This window comes from Nerophis lumbriciformis, linkage group LG05 (genome assembly GCF_033978685.3).
Source record: "Nerophis lumbriciformis linkage group LG05, RoL_Nlum_v2.1, whole genome shotgun sequence".
NCBI classification, from domain to species: Eukaryota; Metazoa; Chordata; class Actinopteri; order Syngnathiformes; family Syngnathidae; genus Nerophis; species Nerophis lumbriciformis.
In genome coordinates, this window is record NC_084552.2 from 55380333 (window position 1) to 55402522 (window position 22190).

A 22190-nucleotide genomic window follows, 5' to 3' on the forward strand; every position below is an offset into this window, starting at 1 on the left:
CAGATTTTCTATGGGGCTAAGGTCAGGGGAGTTGGCGGGCCAATTTAGAACAGAAATACCATTGTCCGTAAACCAGGCACGGGTAGATTTTGCGCTGTGTGCAGGCGCCAAGTCCTGTTGGAACTTGAAATCTCCATCTCCATAGAGCAGGTCAGCAGCAGGAAGCATGAAGTGCTCTAAAACTTGCTGGTAGACGGCTGCGTTGACCCTGGATCTCAGGAAACAGAGTGGACCGACACCAGCAGATGACATGGCACCCCAAACCATCACCCAACCATGCAAATTTTGCATTTCCTTTGGAAATCGAGGTCCCAGAGTCTGGAGGAAGACAGGAGAGGCACAGGATCCACGTTGCCTGAAGTCTAGTGTAAAGTTTCCACCATCAGTGATGGTTTGGGGTGCCATGTCATCTGCTGGTGTCGGTCCACTCTGTTTCCTGAGATCCAGGGTCAACGCAGCCGTCTACCAGCAAGTTTTAGAGCACTTCATGCTTCCTGCTGCTGACCTGCTCTATGGAGATGGAGATTTCAAGTTCCAACAGGACTTGGCGCCTGCACACAGCGCAAAATCTATCCGTGCCTGGTTTACGGACCATGGTATTTCTGTTCTAAATTGGCCCGCCAACTCCCCTGACCTTAGCCCCATAGAAAATCTGTGGGGTATTGTGAAAAGGAAGATGCAGAATGCCAGACCCAAAAACGCAGAAGAGTTGAAGGCGACTATCAGAGCAACCTGGGCTCTCATAACACCTGAGCAGTGCCAGAAACTCATCGACTCCATGCCACGCCGCATTAACGCAGTAATTGAGGCAAAAGGAGCTCCACCCAAGTATTGAGTATTGTACATGCTCATATTTTTCATTTTCATACTTTTCAGTTGGCCAACATTTCTAAAAATCCCTTTTTTGTATTAGCCTTAAGTAATTTTCTAATTTTGTGACACACGGAATTTTGGATTTTCATTTGTTGCCACTTCAAATCATCAAAATTAAATGAAATAAACATTTGAATGCATCAGTCTGTGTGCAATGAATAAATATAATGTACAAGTTACACCTTTTGAATGCAATTACTGAAATAAATCAAGTTTTTCAAAATATTCTAATTTACTGGCTTTTACCTGTATATACAGTATATATGCGTATATATGTTTGTATATATGTCTGTACAGTGGGTTGGGAAAGTATTCACACCCCTTAAAATGTTTTACTCTTTGTGTCATTGCGGCTATTTGCTAAAATCAAAAAAAGTTAATTTTATTATCTCATTAATGTACACTCAGCACCCCATCTTGACATAGAAAAACAGAAATGTAGAAATCTTTACAAATGTATTAAAACTAAAAAAAAACCTCAGAAACCACATGTACATAAGTGTTCACAGCCTTTGCTCAATACTTTGTTGATGCACCTTTGGCAGCAATTACAGCCTCAAGTCTTTTTGAATATGATGCCACAAGCTTGGCACACCTTTCTTTGGGCAGTTTCTCTCATTCCTCTTTGCAGCACCTCTCAAGCTCCATCAGGTTAGACGGGAAGCGTTGGTTTTCATCCAGCTCAGTGTAAAACGTTTTCAACACTCAACAATTATTCACACATTGATAATGTATCAATTCAAATGTGAATTGTACTGGGGGTCTGAATCTTTGCGCACCTAACGATTCAGTCCGTTTCCGACTTCTGGGGTGACGATTCGATTCAAACCGATTCTTGCAATGTATTATTTGGTATAATGGTTATAATTAATTTCTAGGCGCAGTCAAGGCGTTGAGGGGATCTGGTTTGGTGGCTGCAGGATTAGGTCTCTGCTTTTTGCAGATGATGTGGTCCTGATGGCTTCATCTGGCCAGGATCTTCAGCTCTCACTGGATCGGTTCGCAGCTGAGTGTGAAGCGACTGGGATGAGAATCAGCACCTCCAAGTCCGAGTCCATGGTTCTCGCCCAGGGTGGAGTGCCATCTCCGGGTTGGGGAGGAGATCTTGCCCCAAGTGGAGGAGTTCAAGTACCTCGGAGTCTTGTTCACGAGTGGGGGAAGAGTGGATCGTGAGATCGACAGGCGGATCGGTGCGGCGTCTTCAGTAATGCGGACGCTGTATCGATCCGTTGTGGTGAAGAAGGAGCTGAGCCGGAAGGCAAAGCTCTCAATTTACCGGTCGATCTACGTTCCCATCCTCACCTATGGTCATGAGCTTTGGGTTATGACCGAAAGGACAAGATCACGGGTACAAGCGGCCGAAATGAGTTTCCTCCGCCGGGTGGCGGGGCTCTCCCTTAGAGATAGGGTGAGAAGCTCTGCCATCCGGGAGGAGCTCAAAGTAAAGCCGCTGCTCCTCCACATCGAGAGGAGCCAGATGAGGTGGTTCGGGCAGCTGGTCAGGATGCCACCCGAACGCCTCCCTAGGGAGGTGTTTAGGGCACGTCCCACCGGTAGGAGGCCGCGGGGAAGACCCAGGACACGTTGGGAAGACTATGTCTCCCGGCTGGCCTGGGAACGCCTCGGGGTCCCACAGGAAGAGCTGGACGAAGTGGCTGGGGAGAGGGAAGTCTGGGCTTCCCTGCTTAAGCTGCTGCCCCCGCGACCCGACCTCGGATAAGCGGAAGAAGATGGATGGATGGATGGATGGATGGGTTATAATTAAACTTTTTCAAAACAAGTTACAGATTAGCAAAGCTCCTTCAAGTTGAATGGAAATAACCTAAAAACGTATTTTAAACAATGTATTCTTATTAATAAAAAAATAAAATAATTTAAGTCGATTTTTGAAAATGATAAATCAATTTAGAATCAGGATGAATAGCAATCGTGATTCGGATGAGAATCAATTTTTTTGTGCACCCCAACTGAATTTTCAATAACTGTACGAGAAAACAACAAACGCTGATGCTTTGAATGCACCACCCTTGTACTGCTGCATCAAGTTCTCTTAAAGGGCTTACATGAAAAGATCCAACATTCTATTAAGCTACTTGTATTGTCTCCGTGCTGCCACACGCCGTTTCGACTCAAGCAAAACCGATCTTGCCGAATCTGATTACGAGTGGACATATCTCATTTCTCTCCCCTGAATCAAATCACCACTCATGGGCTTTCTGCCACTGGAGAGTGGATGACTTCTTCTTCAACCAGGATAGGTTTTTTTCCCGGGAACCCTAATTAGCTTCCTCCATGCTCGGCGCTGGCTAACCTCGTCGTCGTCACTGATGGACGGTTTCGGGGAAAGTATCCGCCTGAGAGCAAGCGAGTCAATTAAAAATCAAAGCATGCAGTTTTATGTCGATATACAGTAAGATGATAATAATAATAATAATAATGATAATGTTTTTTGTCATTTTTGTCAAAGAAAACCTGTTTTTATGGCGGCAAAAACACTAAATATGCAATACTTTTAGAGTGCAATATTTGTTGTGAAGTAATTAAGTGAATAATTAATAACACTGATTTTAATTTGAATTTTTGGAGCAATGACAGTTTTAAAAACAAATCCAACTAAAATAATGGATGCCACTCAAAAAAGTGTTAAAAATGAGTCATTCGTTTTTTTCTTTACTTTAAACGATTCAGATTTATACATTGATTATAAAAGTTTGTTATTTCTTAGGTTTTTAAAAAAACATTTGTTGTATACGCACTTTTTGTCAAATAAAACTTTGTTTTTAAATATGCGTAAACATGTAAAATATGCAATATTTTCCACCAAAAGATATTTCCAAGTGGAATATTTGATGTGAAGTAATTGGAGCTTTGAATTGGTCAATAATTCATAACAACATTGATTTTGATTCATTATTATATTTTGAGCAATGACAGTTTTTGTCACGACATGGACTATGGCGTGGTTTGTTCTCCCGAGGTGCAAGTGATTTGGACCAGACATGGCGTGAAGGTGAATACATGATTTATTTTAACACTATATATCAAAAAGGAACAAACGAAAAGCGCGCACAGTGGCGGAGGTACAAAACTAGGCTATTGAAAACAAAACTTGCACATAGGCAGAAACTGTGAACAATTAAACAAAAACACTAACTGTGGCATTAATGAACAAAAAACTTACTTGGCATGGACTATGAAGTGCGCAGAGGTAAGAGTGTGACAGGGGTATGAAGAGCGTAAATGCGGGATGTCACCAGAAAGACAAACTGAAAACAATGAACTTAAATACTACAGACATGATTAACAAAAACAGGTGCGTGACTCAAAACGTGAAACAGGTGCGTGACAGGTGAAAACTAATGGGTTGCTATGGTGACAAACAAGAGTGCACAATGAGTCCAAACGTGAAACAGGTGAAACTAATGGGTAACCATGGAAACAAGACAAGGGAGTGAAAAGCCAGAAACTAAAGAGTCCAATAACTAAACAAAACAAAACATGACTAATACAAAACATGGTCACACAGACATGACAGTTTTAAAGGAAAAAAAACTGCCTGCATGGCAACTGTGTGTTATTAGAGTCAACATTGCATTTCCCTGTTACATTCCACCTTTTTGCTCTTTTATCACACTTTTTTAATGTTTTAAAAAAAAATTTAAGTGCCGTGGGCCGTCCAAAAAAATAGCCGCAGTCCGTAAATGGCTCCCGGCCGCACTTTGGATAGCCCTGATATAAACGATAAATATTAACGATTAACTAAAAATGTCAGTAACTAACACGTGCAAGGCTAATAATATAAAATAGTGCATTGGTGAATAAAGCAAAAGGATGATGAAGTGAACATGAGCTAGCACATTCACTGTGGTATTGTGGGTGTTTTTGTTGAATTTGTGCGTGTATCTGCATGTTTTCCGATTAGGGATATACCGATCACATGTATTAACTACATTTTTCAATGTATTCATGGAGAGTGCTATTGACCGTTAAACAATATCAACACGATATTTTGCTTAATGGCAGCCATGTTTTAACCAGGCTTCATCAAATTCTGCAGACATGTGCTTGTCATTCCCTCAAAGGTGCGTCCCAAATGTTGGTGTGATTGGACTAAACACCAAAATGGAAACATTGAAATAAAACCGTTATAGTGGGTGTTTTGTAGAGCTGTGTGAGAAATTTCAAGTACATCTGACCTATGGGTGTTAGATTTTGCTGGGTTTTGCTTCAATGCAAGTGTGCCCTGACTGTCATGTTTTCCTATGAGGGAAAGTGTTTGAAACTGAACACCTAATGGATGCAATGGACTCATTTCAACAACCGTAAAGTGTTTTTAAAAAACAAATACATTTTCTTAAAAGAATAGGGGCTACATCCATATAGTACCACGGGTATTTAACATAATTAGGTTTAACTTGTTGACACCATAAAACGACCACTTTATCACTTTAAAACAGATTTTGGCTGCAACAATGGCACTTTAGCATGTATTTTGGCTCTTAGAGGGCACTTCGGTTCGCATTTTGGCTCCTAAGAGAGCACTTTGGCATGCACGTTGGCTCCTAAGAGGGCGCTTTATCAAGTGTTTTGGCTCCAAGGAGCGCACTTGAGCATATGTTTCGGTTCCCACGAGGGCACTTTAGCATACAATTTGGCCAATAAAAGTGGACTTTACCACGTATTTTGGCTCATTAGAGCACAATTTAGGACGCAATTCTCCCAAGAGAGCACTTCAGCATACATTTTGGCTCCCAAGAGAGCACTTAAGCATACATCTCGGCTTTCAAGAGAGGACTTAAGCACACATGTTGGTTCCCATGAGGGCACTTGCATGTATTTTTGCTCCCAGAAGGGCACTTTAGCACACATTGCTCCCATGAGGGCACTATTGCATGTATTTTGGCTCCCATGAGGGCACTTTTGTCTATGTTTTGGCTCCCTAGAGAACAATTTAGCACACATTTTTGCTCCCATGAGACCACTTTAGCACACATTTTGGCTCCCCAGAGAGCACTTTAACGCACATTTTGGCTCCCCAGAGAGCACTTTAACACACATTTTGGCTTCCAAGAGAGCAGTTTAGCACACATTTTGTCTCCCCAGAGAGCACTTTAGTACACATTTTGGCTCCCTAGAGCACTTTAGCACACATTTTGGCTCCACAGAGAGCAGTTGAGCATGTGTTTTGGCTCCTTGGAAGGCTGTTTATCCCCCAGTTTGGGTCCCTGCAGAGTACTTTAACATGCATTTTGGCTCCCAAGAGAACACTTCAGCTCACATTTTGGCTCCTAAGAGAGCACTTTGGCATGCATGTTGGCTCCTAAGAGGGCGCTTTATCAAGTGTTTTGGCTCCAAGGAGCGCACTTGAGCAGGTGTTTTGGCTCCCAGGAGGGTACTCAAGCACATATTGTAGCTCCTTGGGGGCACTCTAGCAAGCATGTTGGCTCTCAGGAGAGCTCTTTAGCACATTATTTCTCTTATTGGACACTTAAGCATATGTTTTGGTTCCCACGAGGGCACTTTAGCATACATTTTGGCCAATAAAAATGGACTTTCCCACGTATTTTGGGTCATTAGAGCACAATTTAGGACACAATTCTCCCAAGAGAGCACTTCAGCATACATTTTGGCTCCCAAGAGAGCACTTTAGTATACATCTCGGCTTTCAAGAGAGGACTTAAGCACACATGTTGGTTCCCATGAGGGCACTATTGCATGTATTTTTGCTCCCAAAAGGGCACTTTAGCACACATTTTGGCTCCCATGAGGGCACTTTTGCCTATATTTTGGCTCCCTAGAGAGCAATTTAGCACACATTTTGGCTCCCAAGAGAGCACTTTCGCACACATTTTGGCTCCCTAGAGAGCACTTTAACACACATTTTGGCTCCCCAGAGAGCACTTTAACACACGTTTTGGCTTCCAATAGAGCACTTTAGCACACATTTTGGCTCCCCAGAGAGCACTTTAACACACATTTTGGCTTCCAAGAGAGCAGTTTAGCACACATTTTGTCTCCCCAGAGAGCACTTTAGTACACATTTTGGCTCCCCAGAGCATTTTAGCGCACATTTTGGCTCCACAGAGAGCAGTTGGGCATGTGTTTTGGCTCCTTGGAAGGCTGTTTATCCCACAGTTTGGGTCCCTGCAGAGTACTTTAACATGCATTTTGGCTCCCAAGAGAGCACTTCAGCTCACATTTTGGCTCCTAAGAGAGCACTTTGGCATGCATGTTGGCTCCTAAGAGGGCGCTTTATCAAGTGTTTTGGCTCCAAGGAGCGCACTTGAGCAGGTGTTTTGGCTCCCAGGAGGGTACTTAAGCACATATTATTTCTCTTATTGGACACTTAAGCATATGTTTTGGTTCCCACGAGGGCACTTTAGCATACATTTTGGCCTATAAAAGCGGACTTTACCACGTATTTTGGCTCATTAGAGCACAATTTAGGACGCAATTCTCCCAAGAGAGCACTTCAGCATACATTTTGGCTCCCAAGAGAGCACTTTAGCATACATCTCGGCTTTCAAGAGAGTACTTAAGCACACATGTTGGTTCCCATGAGGGCACTATTGCATGTATTTTTGCTCCCAAAAGGGCACTTTAGCACACATTTTGGCTCCCATGAGGGCACTTTTGCCTATATTTTGGCTCCCTAGAGAGCAATTTAGCACACATTTTGGCTCCCAAGAGAGCACTTTAGCACACATTTTGGCTCCCCAGAGAGCACTTTAACACACATTTTGGCTCCCCAGAGAGCACTTTAACACACATTTTGGCTTCCAAGAGAGCAGTTTAGCACAAATTTTGTCTCCCCAGAGAGCACTTTAACACACGTTTTGGCTTCCAATAGAGCAGTTTAGCACACATTTTGGCTCCCAGGAGGGTACTTAAGCACATATTATTTCTCTTATTGGACACTTAAGCATATGTTTTGGTTCCCACGAGGGCACTTTAGCATACATTTTGGCCAATAAAAGCGGACTTTACCACGTATTTTGGCTCATTAGAGCACAATTTAGGACGCAATTCTCCCAAGAGAGCACTTCAGCATACATTTTGGCTCCCAAGAGAGCACTTTAGCATACATCTCGGCTTTCAAGAGAGTACTTAAGCACACATGTTGGTTCCCATGAGGGCACTATTGCATGTATTTTTGCTCCCAAAAGGGCACTTTAGCACACATTTTGGCTCCCTTGAGGGCACTTTTGCCTATATTTTGGCTCCCTAGAGAGCAATTTAGCACACATTTTGGCTCCCAAGAGAGCACTTTAGCATACATCTCGGCTTTCAAGAGAGGACTTAAGCACACATGTTGGTTCCCATGAGGGCACTATTGCATGTATTTTTGCTCCCAAAAGGGCACTTTAGCACACATTGCTCCCATGAGGGCACTATTGCATGTATTTTGGCTCCCATGAGGGCACTTTTGTCTATGTTTTGGCTCCCTAGAGAACAATTTAGCACACATTTTTGCTCCCATGAGACCACTTTAGCACACATTTTGGCTCCCCAGAGAGCACTTTAACACACATTTTGGCTCCCCAGAGAGCACTTTAACACACATTTTGGCTTCCAAGAGAGCAGTTTAGCACACATTTTGTCTCCCCAGAGAGCACTTTAGTACACATTTTGGCTCCCTAGAGCACTTTAGCACACATTTTGGCTCCACAGAGAGCAGTTGAGCATGTGTTTTGGCTCCTTGGAAGGCTGTTTATCCCCCAGTTTGGGTCCCTGCAGAGTACTTTAACATGCATTTTGGCTCCCAAGAGAACACTTCAGCTCACATTTTGGCTCCTAAGAGAGCACTTTGGCATGCATGTTGGCTCCTAAGAGGGCGCTTTATCAAGTGTTTTGGCTCCAAGGAGCGCACTTGAGCAGGTGTTTTGGCTCCCAGGAGGGTACTCAAGCACATATTGTAGCTCCTTGGGGGCACTCTAGCAAGCATGTTGGCTCTCAGGAGAGCTCTTTAGCACATTATTTCTCTTATTGGACACTTAAGCATATGTTTTGGTTCCCACGAGGGCACTTTAGCATACATTTTGGCCAATAAAAATGGACTTTCCCACGTATTTTGGGTCATTAGAGCACAATTTAGGACACAATTCTCCCAAGAGAGCACTTCAGCATACATTTTGGCTCCCAAGAGAGCACTTTAGTATACATCTCGGCTTTCAAGAGAGGACTTAAGCACACATGTTGGTTCCCATGAGGGCACTATTGCATGTATTTTTGCTCCCAAAAGGGCACTTTAGCACACATTTTGGCTCCCATGAGGGCACTTTTGCCTATATTTTGGCTCCCTAGAGAGCAATTTAGCACACATTTTGGCTCCCAAGAGAGCACTTTCGCACACATTTTGGCTCCCTAGAGAGCACTTTAACACACATTTTGGCTCCCCAGAGAGCACTTTAACACACGTTTTGGCTTCCAATAGAGCACTTTAGCACACATTTTGGCTCCCCAGAGAGCACTTTAACACACATTTTGGCTTCCAAGAGAGCAGTTTAGCACACATTTTGTCTCCCCAGAGAGCACTTTAGTACACATTTTGGCTCCCCAGAGCATTTTAGCGCACATTTTGGCTCCACAGAGAGCAGTTGGGCATGTGTTTTGGCTCCTTGGAAGGCTGTTTATCCCACAGTTTGGGTCCCTGCAGAGTACTTTAACATGCATTTTGGCTCCCAAGAGAGCACTTCAGCTCACATTTTGGCTCCTAAGAGAGCACTTTGGCATGCATGTTGGCTCCTAAGAGGGCGCTTTATCAAGTGTTTTGGCTCCAAGGAGCGCACTTGAGCAGGTGTTTTGGCTCCCAGGAGGGTACTTAAGCACATATTATTTCTCTTATTGGACACTTAAGCATATGTTTTGGTTCCCACGAGGGCACTTTAGCATACATTTTGGCCTATAAAAGCGGACTTTACCACGTATTTTGGCTCATTAGAGCACAATTTAGGACGCAATTCTCCCAAGAGAGCACTTCAGCATACATTTTGGCTCCCAAGAGAGCACTTTAGCATACATCTCGGCTTTCAAGAGAGTACTTAAGCACACATGTTGGTTCCCATGAGGGCACTATTGCATGTATTTTTGCTCCCAAAAGGGCACTTTAGCACACATTTTGGCTCCCATGAGGGCACTTTTGCCTATATTTTGGCTCCCTAGAGAGCAATTTAGCACACATTTTGGCTCCCAAGAGAGCACTTTAGCACACATTTTGGCTCCCCAGAGAGCACTTTAACACACATTTTGGCTCCCCAGAGAGCACTTTAACACACATTTTGGCTTCCAAGAGAGCAGTTTAGCACAAATTTTGTCTCCCCAGAGAGCACTTTAACACACGTTTTGGCTTCCAATAGAGCAGTTTAGCACACATTTTGGCTCCCAGGAGGGTACTTAAGCACATATTATTTCTCTTATTGGACACTTAAGCATATGTTTTGGTTCCCACGAGGGCACTTTAGCATACATTTTGGCCAATAAAAGCGGACTTTACCACGTATTTTGGCTCATTAGAGCACAATTTAGGACGCAATTCTCCCAAGAGAGCACTTCAGCATACATTTTGGCTCCCAAGAGAGCACTTTAGCATACATCTCGGCTTTCAAGAGAGTACTTAAGCACACATGTTGGTTCCCATGAGGGCACTATTGCATGTATTTTTGCTCCCAAAAGGGCACTTTAGCACACATTTTGGCTCCCTTGAGGGCACTTTTGCCTATATTTTGGCTCCCTAGAGAGCAATTTAGCACACATTTTGGCTCCCAAGAGAGCACTTTAGCATACATCTCGGCTTTCAAGAGAGGACTTAAGCACACATGTTGGTTCCCATGAGGGCACTATTGCATGTATTTTTGCTCCCAAAAGGGCACTTTAGCACACATTGCTCCCATGAGGGCACTATTGCATGTATTTTGGCTCCCATGAGGGCACTTTTGTCTATGTTTTGGCTCCCTAGAGAACAATTTAGCACACATTTTTGCTCCCATGAGACCACTTTAGCACACATTTTGGCTCCCCAGAGAGCACTTTAACACACATTTTGGCTCCCCAGAGAGCACTTTAACACACATTTTGGCTTCCAAGAGAGCAGTTTAGCACAAATTTTGTCTCCCCAGAGAGCACTTTAGTACACATTTTGGCTCCCTAGAGCACTTTAGCACAAATTTTGGCTCCACAGAGAGCAGTTGAGCATGTGTTTTGGCTCCTTGGGAGGCTGTTTATCCCCCAGTTTGGGTCCCTGCCGAGTACTTTAACATGCATTTTGGCTCCCAAGAGAACACTTCAGCTCACATTTTGGCTCCTAAGAGAGCACTTTGGCATGCATGTTGGCTCCTAAGAGGGCGCTTTATCAAGTGTTTTGGCTCCAAGGAGCGCACTTGAGCAGGTGTTTTGGCTCCCAGGAGGGTACTCAAGCACATATTTTAGCTCCTTGGGGGCACTCTAGCAAGCGTGTTGGCTCTCAGGAGAGCTCTTTAGCACATTATTTCTCTTATTGGACACTTAAGCATATGTTTTGGTTCCCACGAGGGCACTTTAGCATACATTTTGGCCAATAAAAATGGACTTTCCCACATATTTTGGGTCATTAGAGCACAATTTAGGACACAATTCTCCCAAGAGAGCACTTCAGCATACATTTTGGCTCCCAAGAGAGCACTTTAGCATACATCTCGGCTTTCAAGAGAGGACTTAAGCACACATGTTGGTTCCCATGAGGGCACTATTGCATGTATTTTTGCTCCCAAAAGGGCACTTTAGCACACATTTTGGCTCCCATGAGGGCACTTTTGCCTATATTTTGGCTCCCTAGAGAGCAATTTAGCACACATTTTGGCTCCCAAGAGAGCACTTTCGCACACATTTTGGCTCCCTAGAGAGCACTTTAACACACATTTTGGCTCCCCAGAGAGCACTTTAACACACGTTTTGGCTTCCAATAGAGCACTTTAGCACACATTTTGGCTCCCCAGAGAGCACTTTAACACACATTTTGGCTTCCAAGAGAGCAGTTTAGCACACATTTTGTCTCCCCAGAGAGCACTTTAGTACACATTTTGGCTCCCCAGAGCATTTTAGCGCACATTTTGGCTCCACAGAGAGCAGTTGGGCATGTGTTTTGGCTCCTTGGAAGGCTGTTTATCCCACAGTTTGGGTCCCTGCAGAGTACTTTAACATGCATTTTGGCTCCCAAGAGAGCACTTCAGCTCACATTTTGGCTCCTAAGAGAGCACTTTGGCATGCATGTTGGCTCCTAAGAGGGCGCTTTATCAAGTGTTTTGGCTCCAAGGAGCGCACTTGAGCAGGTGTTTTGGCTCCCAGGAGGGTACTTAAGCACATATTATTTCTCTTATTGGACACTTAAGCATATGTTTTGGTTCCCACGAGGGCACTTTAGCATACATTTTGGCCTATAAAAGCGGACTTTACCACGTATTTTGGCTCATTAGAGCACAATTTAGGACGCAATTCTCCCAAGAGAGCACTTCAGCATACATTTTGGCTCCCAAGAGAGCACTTTAGCATACATCTCGGCTTTCAAGAGAGTACTTAAGCACACATGTTGGTTCCCATGAGGGCACTATTGCATGTATTTTTGCTCCCAAAAGGGCACTTTAGCACACATTTTGGCTCCCATGAGGGCACTTTTGCCTATATTTTGGCTCCCTAGAGAGCAATTTAGCACACATTTTGGCTCCCAAGAGAGCACTTTAGCACACATTTTGGCTCCCCAGAGAGCACTTTAACACACATTTTGGCTCCCCAGAGAGCACTTTAACACACATTTTGGCTTCCAAGAGAGCAGTTTAGCACAAATTTTGTCTCCCCAGAGAGCACTTTAACACACGTTTTGGCTTCCAATAGAGCAGTTTAGCACACATTTTGGCTCCCAGGAGGGTACTTAAGCACATATTATTTCTCTTATTGGACACTTAAGCATATGTTTTGGTTCCCACGAGGGCACTTTAGCATACATTTTGGCCAATAAAAGCGGACTTTACCACGTATTTTGGCTCATTAGAGCACAATTTAGGACGCAATTCTCCCAAGAGAGCACTTCAGCATACATTTTGGCTCCCAAGAGAGCACTTTAGCATACATCTCGGCTTTCAAGAGAGTACTTAAGCACACATGTTGGTTCCCATGAGGGCACTATTGCATGTATTTTTGCTCCCAAAAGGGCACTTTAGCACACATTTTGGCTCCCTTGAGGGCACTTTTGCCTATATTTTGGCTCCCTAGAGAGCAATTTAGCACACATTTTGGCTCCCAAGAGAGCACTTTAGCATACATCTCGGCTTTCAAGAGAGGACTTAAGCACACATGTTGGTTCCCATGAGGGCACTATTGCATGTATTTTTGCTCCCAAAAGGGCACTTTAGCACACATTGCTCCCATGAGGGCACTATTGCATGTATTTTGGCTCCCATGAGGGCACTTTTGTCTATGTTTTGGCTCCCTAGAGAACAATTTAGCACACATTTTTGCTCCCATGAGACCACTTTAGCACACATTTTGGCTCCCCAGAGAGCACTTTAACACACATTTTGGCTCCCCAGAGAGCACTTTAACACACATTTTGGCTTCCAAGAGAGCAGTTTAGCACAAATTTTGTCTCCCCAGAGAGCACTTTAGTACACATTTTGGCTCCCTAGAGCACTTTAGCACAAATTTTGGCTCCACAGAGAGCAGTTGAGCATGTGTTTTGGCTCCTTGGGAGGCTGTTTATCCCCCAGTTTGGGTCCCTGCCGAGTACTTTAACATGCATTTTGGCTCCCAAGAGAACACTTCAGCTCACATTTTGGCTCCTAAGAGAGCACTTTGGCATGCATGTTGGCTCCTAAGAGGGCGCTTTATCAAGTGTTTTGGCTCCAAGGAGCGCACTTGAGCAGGTGTTTTGGCTCCCAGGAGGGTACTCAAGCACATATTTTAGCTCCTTGGGGGCACTCTAGCAAGCGTGTTGGCTCTCAGGAGAGCTCTTTAGCACATTATTTCTCTTATTGGACACTTAAGCATATGTTTTGGTTCCCACGAGGGCACTTTAGCATACATTTTGGCCAATAAAAATGGACTTTCCCACATATTTTGGGTCATTAGAGCACAATTTAGGACACAATTCTCCCAAGAGAGCACTTCAGCATACATTTTGGCTCCCAAGAGAGCACTTTAGCATACATCTCGGCTTTCAAGAGAGGACTTAAGCACACATGTTGGTTCCCATGAGGGCACTATTGCATGTATTTTTGCTCCCAAAAGGGCACTTTAGCACACATTTTGGCTCCCATGAGGGCACTTTTGCCTATATTTTGGCTCCCTAGAGAGCAATTTAGCACACATTTTGGCTCCCAAGAGAGCACTTTCGCACACATTTTGGCTCCCTAGAGAGCACTTTAACACACATTTTGGCTCCCCAGAGAGCACTTTAACACACGTTTTGGCTTCCAATAGAGCACTTTAGCACACATTTTGGCTCCCCAGAGAGCACTTTAACACACATTTTGGCTTCCAAGAGAGCAGTTTAGCACACATTTTGTCTCCCCAGAGAGCACTTTAGTACACATTTTGGCTCCCCAGAGCATTTTAGCGCACATTTTGGCTCCACAGAGAGCAGTTGGGCATGTGTTTTGGCTCCTTGGAAGGCTGTTTATCCCACAGTTTGGGTCCCTGCAGAGTACTTTAACATGTATTTTGGCTCCCAAGAGAGCACTTCAGCTCACATTTTGGTCCTAAGAGAGCACTTTGGCATGCATGTTGGCTCCTAAGAGGGCGCTTTATCAAGTGTTTTGGCTCCAAGGAGCGCACTTGAGCAGGTGTTTTGGCTCCCAGGAGGGTACTTAAGCACATATTATTTCTCTTATTGGACACTTAAGCATATGTTTTGGTTCCCACGAGGGCACTTTAGCATACATTTTGGCCAATAAAAGCGGACTTTACCACGTATTTTGGCTCATTAGAGCACAATTTAGGACGCAATTCTCCCAAGAGAGCACTTCAGCATACATTTTGGCTCCCAAGAGAGCACTTTAGCATACATCTCGGCTTTCAAGAGAGTACTTAAGCACACATGTTGGTTCCCATGAGGGCACTATTGCATGTATTTTTGCTCCCAAAAGGGCACTTTAGCACACATTTTGGCTCCCATGAGGGCACTTTTGCCTATATTTTGGCTCCCTAGAGAGCAATTTAGCACACATTTTGGCTCCCAAGAGAGCACTTTAGCACACATTTTGGCTCCCCAGAGAGCACTTTAACACACATTTTGGCTCCCCAGAGAGCACTTTAACACACATTTTGGCTTCCAAGAGAGCAGTTTAGCACAAATTTTGTCTCCCCAGAGAGCACTTTAACACACATTTTGGCTTCCAATAGAGCAGTTTAGCACACATTTTGGCTCCCCAGAGAGCACTTTAACACACATTTTGGCTTCCAAGAGAGCAGTTTAGCACAAATTGTGTCTCCCCAGAGAGCACTTTAGTACACATTTTGGCTCCCCAGAGCACTTTAGCACACATTTTGGCTCCACAGAGAGAAGTCGAGCATGTGTTTTGGCTCCTTGGAAGGCTGTTTATCCCACAGTTTGGGTCCCTGCAGAGTACTTTAACATGCATTTTGGCTCCCAAGAAAAAACATTTCAGCTCACATTTTGGCTCCCCAGAGAGCACTTTAGCACACATTTTGGCTCCCCAGAGAGCACTTTAACACACGTTTTGGCTTCCAATAGAGCACTTTAGCACACATTTTGGCTCCCCAGAGAGCACTTTAACACACATTTTGGCTTCCAAGAGAGCAGTTTAGCACACATTTTGTCTCCCCAGAGAGCACTTTAGTACACATTTTGGCTCCCCAGAGCATTTTAGCGCACATTTTGGCTCCACAGAGAGCAGTTGGGCATGTGTTTTGGCTCCTTGGAAGGCTGTTTATCCCACAGTTTGGGTCCCTGCAGAGTACTTTAACATGCATTTTGGCTCCCAAGAGAGCACTTCAGCTCACATTTTGGCTCCTAAGAGAGCACTTTGGCATGCATGTTGGCTCCTAAGAGGGCGCTTTATCAAGTGTTTTGGCTCCAAGGAGCGCACTTGAGCAGGTGTTTTGGCTCCCAGGAGGGTACTTAAGCACATATTATTTCTCTTATTGGACACTTAAGCATATGTTTTGGTTCCCACAAGGGCACTTTAGCATACATTTTGGCCAATAAAAGCGGACTTTACCACGTATTTTGGCTCATTAGAGCACAATTTAGGACGCAATTCTCCCAAGAGAGCACTTCAGCATACATTTTGGCTCCCAAGAGAGCACTTTAGCATACATCTTGGCTTTCAAGAGAGGACTTAAGCACACATGTTGGTTCCCATGAGGGCACTATTGCATGTATTTTTGCTCCCAAAAGGGCACTTTAGCACACATTTTGGCTCCCATGAGGGCACTTTTGCCTATATTTAGGCTCCCTAGAGAGCAATTTAGCACACATTTTGGCTCCCAAGAGAGCACTTTCGCACACATTTTGGCTCCCTAGAGAGCACTTTAACACACATTTTGGCTCCCCAGAGAGCACTTTAACACACGTTTTGGCTTCCAATAGAGCACTTTAGCACACATTTTGGCTCCCCAGAGAGCACTTTAACACACATTTTGGCTTCCAAGAGAGCAGTTTAGCACACATTTTGTCTCCCCAGAGAGCACTTTAGTACACATTTTGGCTCCCCAGAGCATTTTAGCGCACATTTTGGCTCCACAGAGAGCAGTTGGGCATGTGTTTTGGCTCCTTGGAAGGCTGTTTATCCCACAGTTTGGGTCCCTGCAGAGTACTTTAACATGCATTTTGGCTCCCAAGAGAGCACTTCAGCTCACATTTTGGCTCCTAAGAGAGCACTTTGGCATGCATGTTGGCTCCTAAGAGGGCGCTTTATCAAGTGTTTTGGCTCCAAGGAGCGCACTTGAGCAGGTGTTTTGGCTCCCAGGAGGGTACTTAAGCACATATTATTTCTCTTATTGGACACTTAAGCATATGTTTTGGTTCCCACGAGGGCACTTTAGCATACATTTTGGCCAATAAAAGCGGACTTTACCACGTATTTTGGCTCATTAGAGCACAATTTAGGACGCAATTCTCCCAAGAGAGCACTTCAGCATACATTTTGGCTCCCAAGAGAGCACTTTAGCATACATCTCGGCTTTCAAGAGAGTACTTAAGCACACATGTTGGTTCCCATGAGGGCACTATTGCATGTATTTTTGCTCCCAAAAGGGCACTTTAGCACACATTTTGGCTCCCATGAGGGCACTTTTGCCTATATTTTGGCTCCCTAGAGAGCAATTTAGCACACATTTTGGCTCCCAAGAGAGCACTTTAGCACACATTTTGGCTCCCCAGAGAGCACTTTAACACACATTTTGGCTCCCCAGAGAGCACTTTAACACACATTTTGGCTTCCAAGAGAGCAGTTTAGCACAAATTTTGTCTCCCCAGAGAGCACTTTAACACACGTTTTGGCTTCCAATAGAGCACTTTAGCACACATTTTGGCTCCCCAGAGAGCACTTTAACACACATTTTGGCTTCCAAGAGAGCAGTTTAGCACAAATTGTGTCTCCCCAGAGAGCACTTTAGTACACATTTTGGCTCCCCGGAGCACTTTAGCACACATTTTGGCTCCACAGAGAGAAGTCGAGCATGTGTTTTGGCTCCTTGGAAGGCTGTTTATCCCACAGTTTGGGTCCCTGCAGAGTACTTTAACATGCATTTTGGCTCCCAAGAAAAAACATTTCAGCTCACATTTTGGCTCCCCAGAGAGCACTTTAGCACACATTTTAGCTGCCAAGAGAGCAGTTGAGCAGATGTTTTGGCTCCCTAGAGAGCAGTTTAGCATGTGCTTTGGCTCCCAAAGGGCTGTTTAGCCCACAGTTTGACTCCCTAAAGCAGTGGTTCACAAATGGGGGTACGTGTACCGCTGGGGGTACTTGAAGGTATGCCAAGGGGTACGTGAGATTTTTTTTTAAAGTATTCTAATAATAGCAACAATTCAAAAATCCTTTATAAGTATATTTATTGAATAATACTTCAACAAAATATGAATGTAAGTTGATAAACTGAACATCAAATCAAGTAGGCTATTTCATTCATTACAATGCAACAATGCAATATTCAGTGTTGACAGCTAGATTTTTTGTGGACATATTTATAATTGAATCACTTGTTTATTTTTCAACAAGTTTTTAGTTATTTTTATATCTTTTTTTCCCAAATAGTTCAAGAAAGACCACGACAAATGAGCAATATTTTTGCACTGTTATACAATTTAATAAATCAGAAACCGATGACATAGTGCTGTATTTTACTTCTTTATCTCTTTTTTTCAACCAAAAAAACCCCCCTCTGATTAGGGGGTACTTGAATTAAAACATTTTTCACATGGGGTACATCACTGAAAAAAGGTTGAGAACCACTGCCCTAAAGGGTACTCTAACATGCGTTTTGGCTCATAAGAGGGAACTTTAGCAGTTTGCTCCCATCCCAATTATGGCACTTTAGCATGTGTTTTGTCTTCCTAGAGGCCAATTTAGCATGTGCTTTTCAACAATTGGGCCTTAACTGGGGGCAATCACTAAGTTGTGTGCATGTAGATTGACTCAACAAAGCTTGATCAGTGGTTCAGCCTTAAACATCCACAAGGTGTTTTTGCCAGGGTGGCATCAGCAGAGGGCTCTCTTTATCTTGAGCCACATCTGATTTGGCTTCAGGTCCTCGGGTTAATATCAAAACAATGAAACTTTGATGTTGTGTGAGTTTGAGGCGCCGGCCTTTAATGATTCAAGTGTTTTTATATGATTCAAGTGTTTTTCTTCCCCATATAACGATGTCAGCCGTAAAGCATTCCCACGCCGTCGTCTTTTCTGTGCATCCAATCTGTGTGTGTGTTATTGGATTTGTCTTCCCAAAAGCTGCCACCGCGTGGTGCCCGACCGGCTGGTTTCCTGAGACGGGGGTTGCCATAGCAACAGGTAGCCACGTAAAGCACGGTGGCCAGTCAGGGCAGGGCGGATGTAAGCACGAAGAAGAAGTGATGGGAGGATGGTGAGGGTGGGGGTGCATGGCAAGCAGGCTATTAATAGAGCTTATCAGGAGCCAGCTGCAGAACACTGTGGTCTTGTGTTACCTCCACGTGGAGCTAAATGCACTCCGGGTTTGTTCAGCAGTGTCCTCAAGATGGTTTTATTTGGAGCTCGGATTTTTAGCGGGTCAAAGGTCCAAAGCTGTGGTCACAGAAGAACATTCTGTCACATTTACTTTGTGATCACTAAGCACTCGCTTTACCCTCAATGATGTAATAAAGCAAAAGTACCCGATGTGATTTTACCGTAAATCGGTCAAACAGCAACAAAAAAATCAATGCAGGATACAGGATAAAGGTGGGCGCCTACACCGCTAGCTTAATGCTAACTTAGAATGGATGTGCCCATTGACATGCTAAGGAAAATTAGCATTTCGATCGTTTTGACTTTGTGCAAACAAATTAGATTTTAACAGAACAAAATGTACATCAACAAATGGATTTCTACTCTAAAGTCACCAATCTGTGTGGAAATGATTATTGTGTTGCTTTTCTATGGAGGCTTGTTGCTAAAATCTCAAACTTAAATTCCAGAACACATTTCATAACAGTTTTACGCAACATCATTCACATACAGTACAGGCTAAAAGTTTGGACACACCTTCTCATTTAATGCGTTTTCTTTATTTTCATGACTATTTACATTGTAGATTGTCACTGAAGGCATCAAAACTATGAATGAACACATGTGGAGTTATGTACTTGTCATGTCTGTATTATCATGTTTTGTTTTAAGTCATGTTTTGTTTAGTTTCTGGTTTTTCACTCCCTTGTCTTGTCACCATAGCAACCATTAGTTTTCACCTGTCACGTCACGCACCTGTTTCACGTCTTGAGTCACGCACCTGTTTTCGTTAATCATGTCTGTAGTATTTAAGTTCAGTGTTTTTCAGTTTGTTTTTCTGACGACCTACTGTCAGGGCTGAATCTTGGGAGTTTGCTTTTCCAGGATGCAACGGAAAGTTGGCACGGGCGAGACGGGAATGGAGGTACATGATTTATTTATATTTATCAAATAAAAAGGAATAAATGAAAGCGCGCACAGTGGCGGAGAATAAACTATGAAAAACAAAAGGACTATAAACATGGAACCAAAACTTACTGTGACAAGGGACATGAAGCAGGATCATAGAGGAATGGACAGAGCATAAATGTGGTGCGAATGTGGTGCGAGGTCGTCAGAAAAACAAACTGAAAAACACTGAACTTAAATACTACAGACATGATTAACGAAAACAGGTGCGTGACTCAAGACGTGAAACAGGTGCGTGACGTGACAGGTGAAAACTAATGGTTGCTATGGTGACAAGACAAGGGAGTGAAAAGACGGAAACTAAACAAAACATGACTTAAAACAAAACATGATAATACAGACATGACAGTACTTAACAAAAAAAGGTGAAATAAATGAAAACATGTTTTATATTCTAGTTTCTTCAAAATAGCCACCCTTTGAGCTGATTACTGTTTTGCACACTCTTGGCATTCTCTCGATGAGCTTCAAAAGGTAGTCACCTGAAAGGGGTTTTCACTTCACAGGTGTCAAGGTTTTGATGCCTTCAGTGACAATCTACAATGAAATTAGTCATGAAAATAAAGAAAACACATTGAAATGAGGCCAAACTTTTGGCCTCTATTGTATATCACCTAAAAGGTGAAACGTAAACTTTAGGGCCGTCACAAAAAAATAAATAAAAATTTTAGAATAAATTGCCATTATTATTTGTAACAATTCCTAACCGATTAAAAAAAATCCAACATTTTTTTCAATTATTATTATTTTTTTTTTTTTATCTGTCCAGTCCAGCCACTAATATAAGTGTTGGATACTTATCTTGTTGCCTTATTTGTATTTGACTTTATTAAACGTTTGGGTAGATTTTTTTTCAAAATAAAACCAGTTCTCTTTTAAGTAATATAGAAATGTATCAGAGCTGTTTTTTTATTTTATGGAGGAATGTAGTTACTCATAGAACTGGCCCCCAATGTTATTAAAAAGTCATGATTTTGAATCAAGAATCGGTTTGAATCGAAAATCGATTCTGAATGGACTCGTTACCCCCAAGAATCGAATTGAATCAAATCATGTGGTTTCCAAAGATTCAGAGTAAAGTTCCTGTATTGCAAACATTTTAAAACATATCCTTTTTTCCACTTGTCGCGGCTCTAAATGTACTTGTGAATCATGAATTCTGCCTAGCAACAAGTGCGACTTTTGTTTTTTGTAAAAATGCTGTGTAATGACCATTTTTTTCCACATTTCTTTGGGAATAAACCCTCACTCTGTCCTGTTTGTTTTTTTACCAACACGTAGATTAGCACGTCTTTGATTCCTCCTGCAAACTTTGTATTCTGTCAAAATGATTTCTAGGTGTTTTCCAGTGCCATCTTGTTGATCTCGCTCTCTCTCGCCCCTCCCCCACGCCGCAGGCATCGCCTCCATGACGGTGCCCGTGTACATCGCAGAGGCCTCGCCGCCGCACCTCCGCGGCCAGTTGGTGACCGTCAACACCCTCTTCATCACCGGCGGACAGTTCGCCGCCAGCGTCGTCGACGGCGCCTTCAGCTACTTGCAGCGCGACGGCTGGAGGTCAGACACGCACGCAGGGCAAATCCACGAGACGATTCTTTTGTCGGACACACATTTGTTTCGGCGTGATGCGCGATATCATCGGCCGTCGTATCAAATGGCAGAGGGGCTCCAAAGCAAAATGTCAAGGCATGCAGACTTCTGCACATTAGGACCATACAGTGCAGTCTCATCTCACCTACTTTTGGTCCCATTAAAAGCCCATTTGCAGTGTTTGCATGCTGAGTTGTGAAATGTCAGAGTAGATAAAGGCCGTCCTTTCTGCTTGATGTTGCAGACCAGAGATTCCGACATCATAAATTGGTTTTCCAAGGTGCAGCTCTGATGCGAAAGAACATCTTTATACACACTGTTAGATGTGTTTTGGCTCCCACGCGCGCACTTGAGCAGGCGTTTTGGCTGCCAGGAGGGTACTTTAGCAAGTGTTTTGACTCCTAAAAGGGGAATTAATTGTTTTGACTCCCGAGAGGGCACTTTAGCACGTATCTTGGTTCTTAGAGGGCACTTTAGCACGTATCTTGGCTCTTAGAAGGCACTTTAGCCCATATCTTGGCTCTCAGAGGGCACTTTAGCACGTATCTTGTCTCTTAGAGGGCACTTTCGCACGTATCTTGTCTCTTA

General features: G+C 43.5%; 1 protein-coding gene across 1 annotated transcript in view; it reads left to right on the forward strand.

Moving 5' to 3' along the window:
* Nucleotides 1–22190, forward strand: part of LOC133606145 (proton myo-inositol cotransporter-like) — a 184379-nt gene that overhangs the window by 46363 nt on the left and 115826 nt on the right. The window contains exon 3 of the mRNA XM_061959751.1: nucleotides 21410–21569. Coding sequence (XP_061815735.1) covers nucleotides 21410–21569 — 160 coding nt within the window. The remainder of the gene's footprint in view (nucleotides 1–21409; nucleotides 21570–22190) is intronic.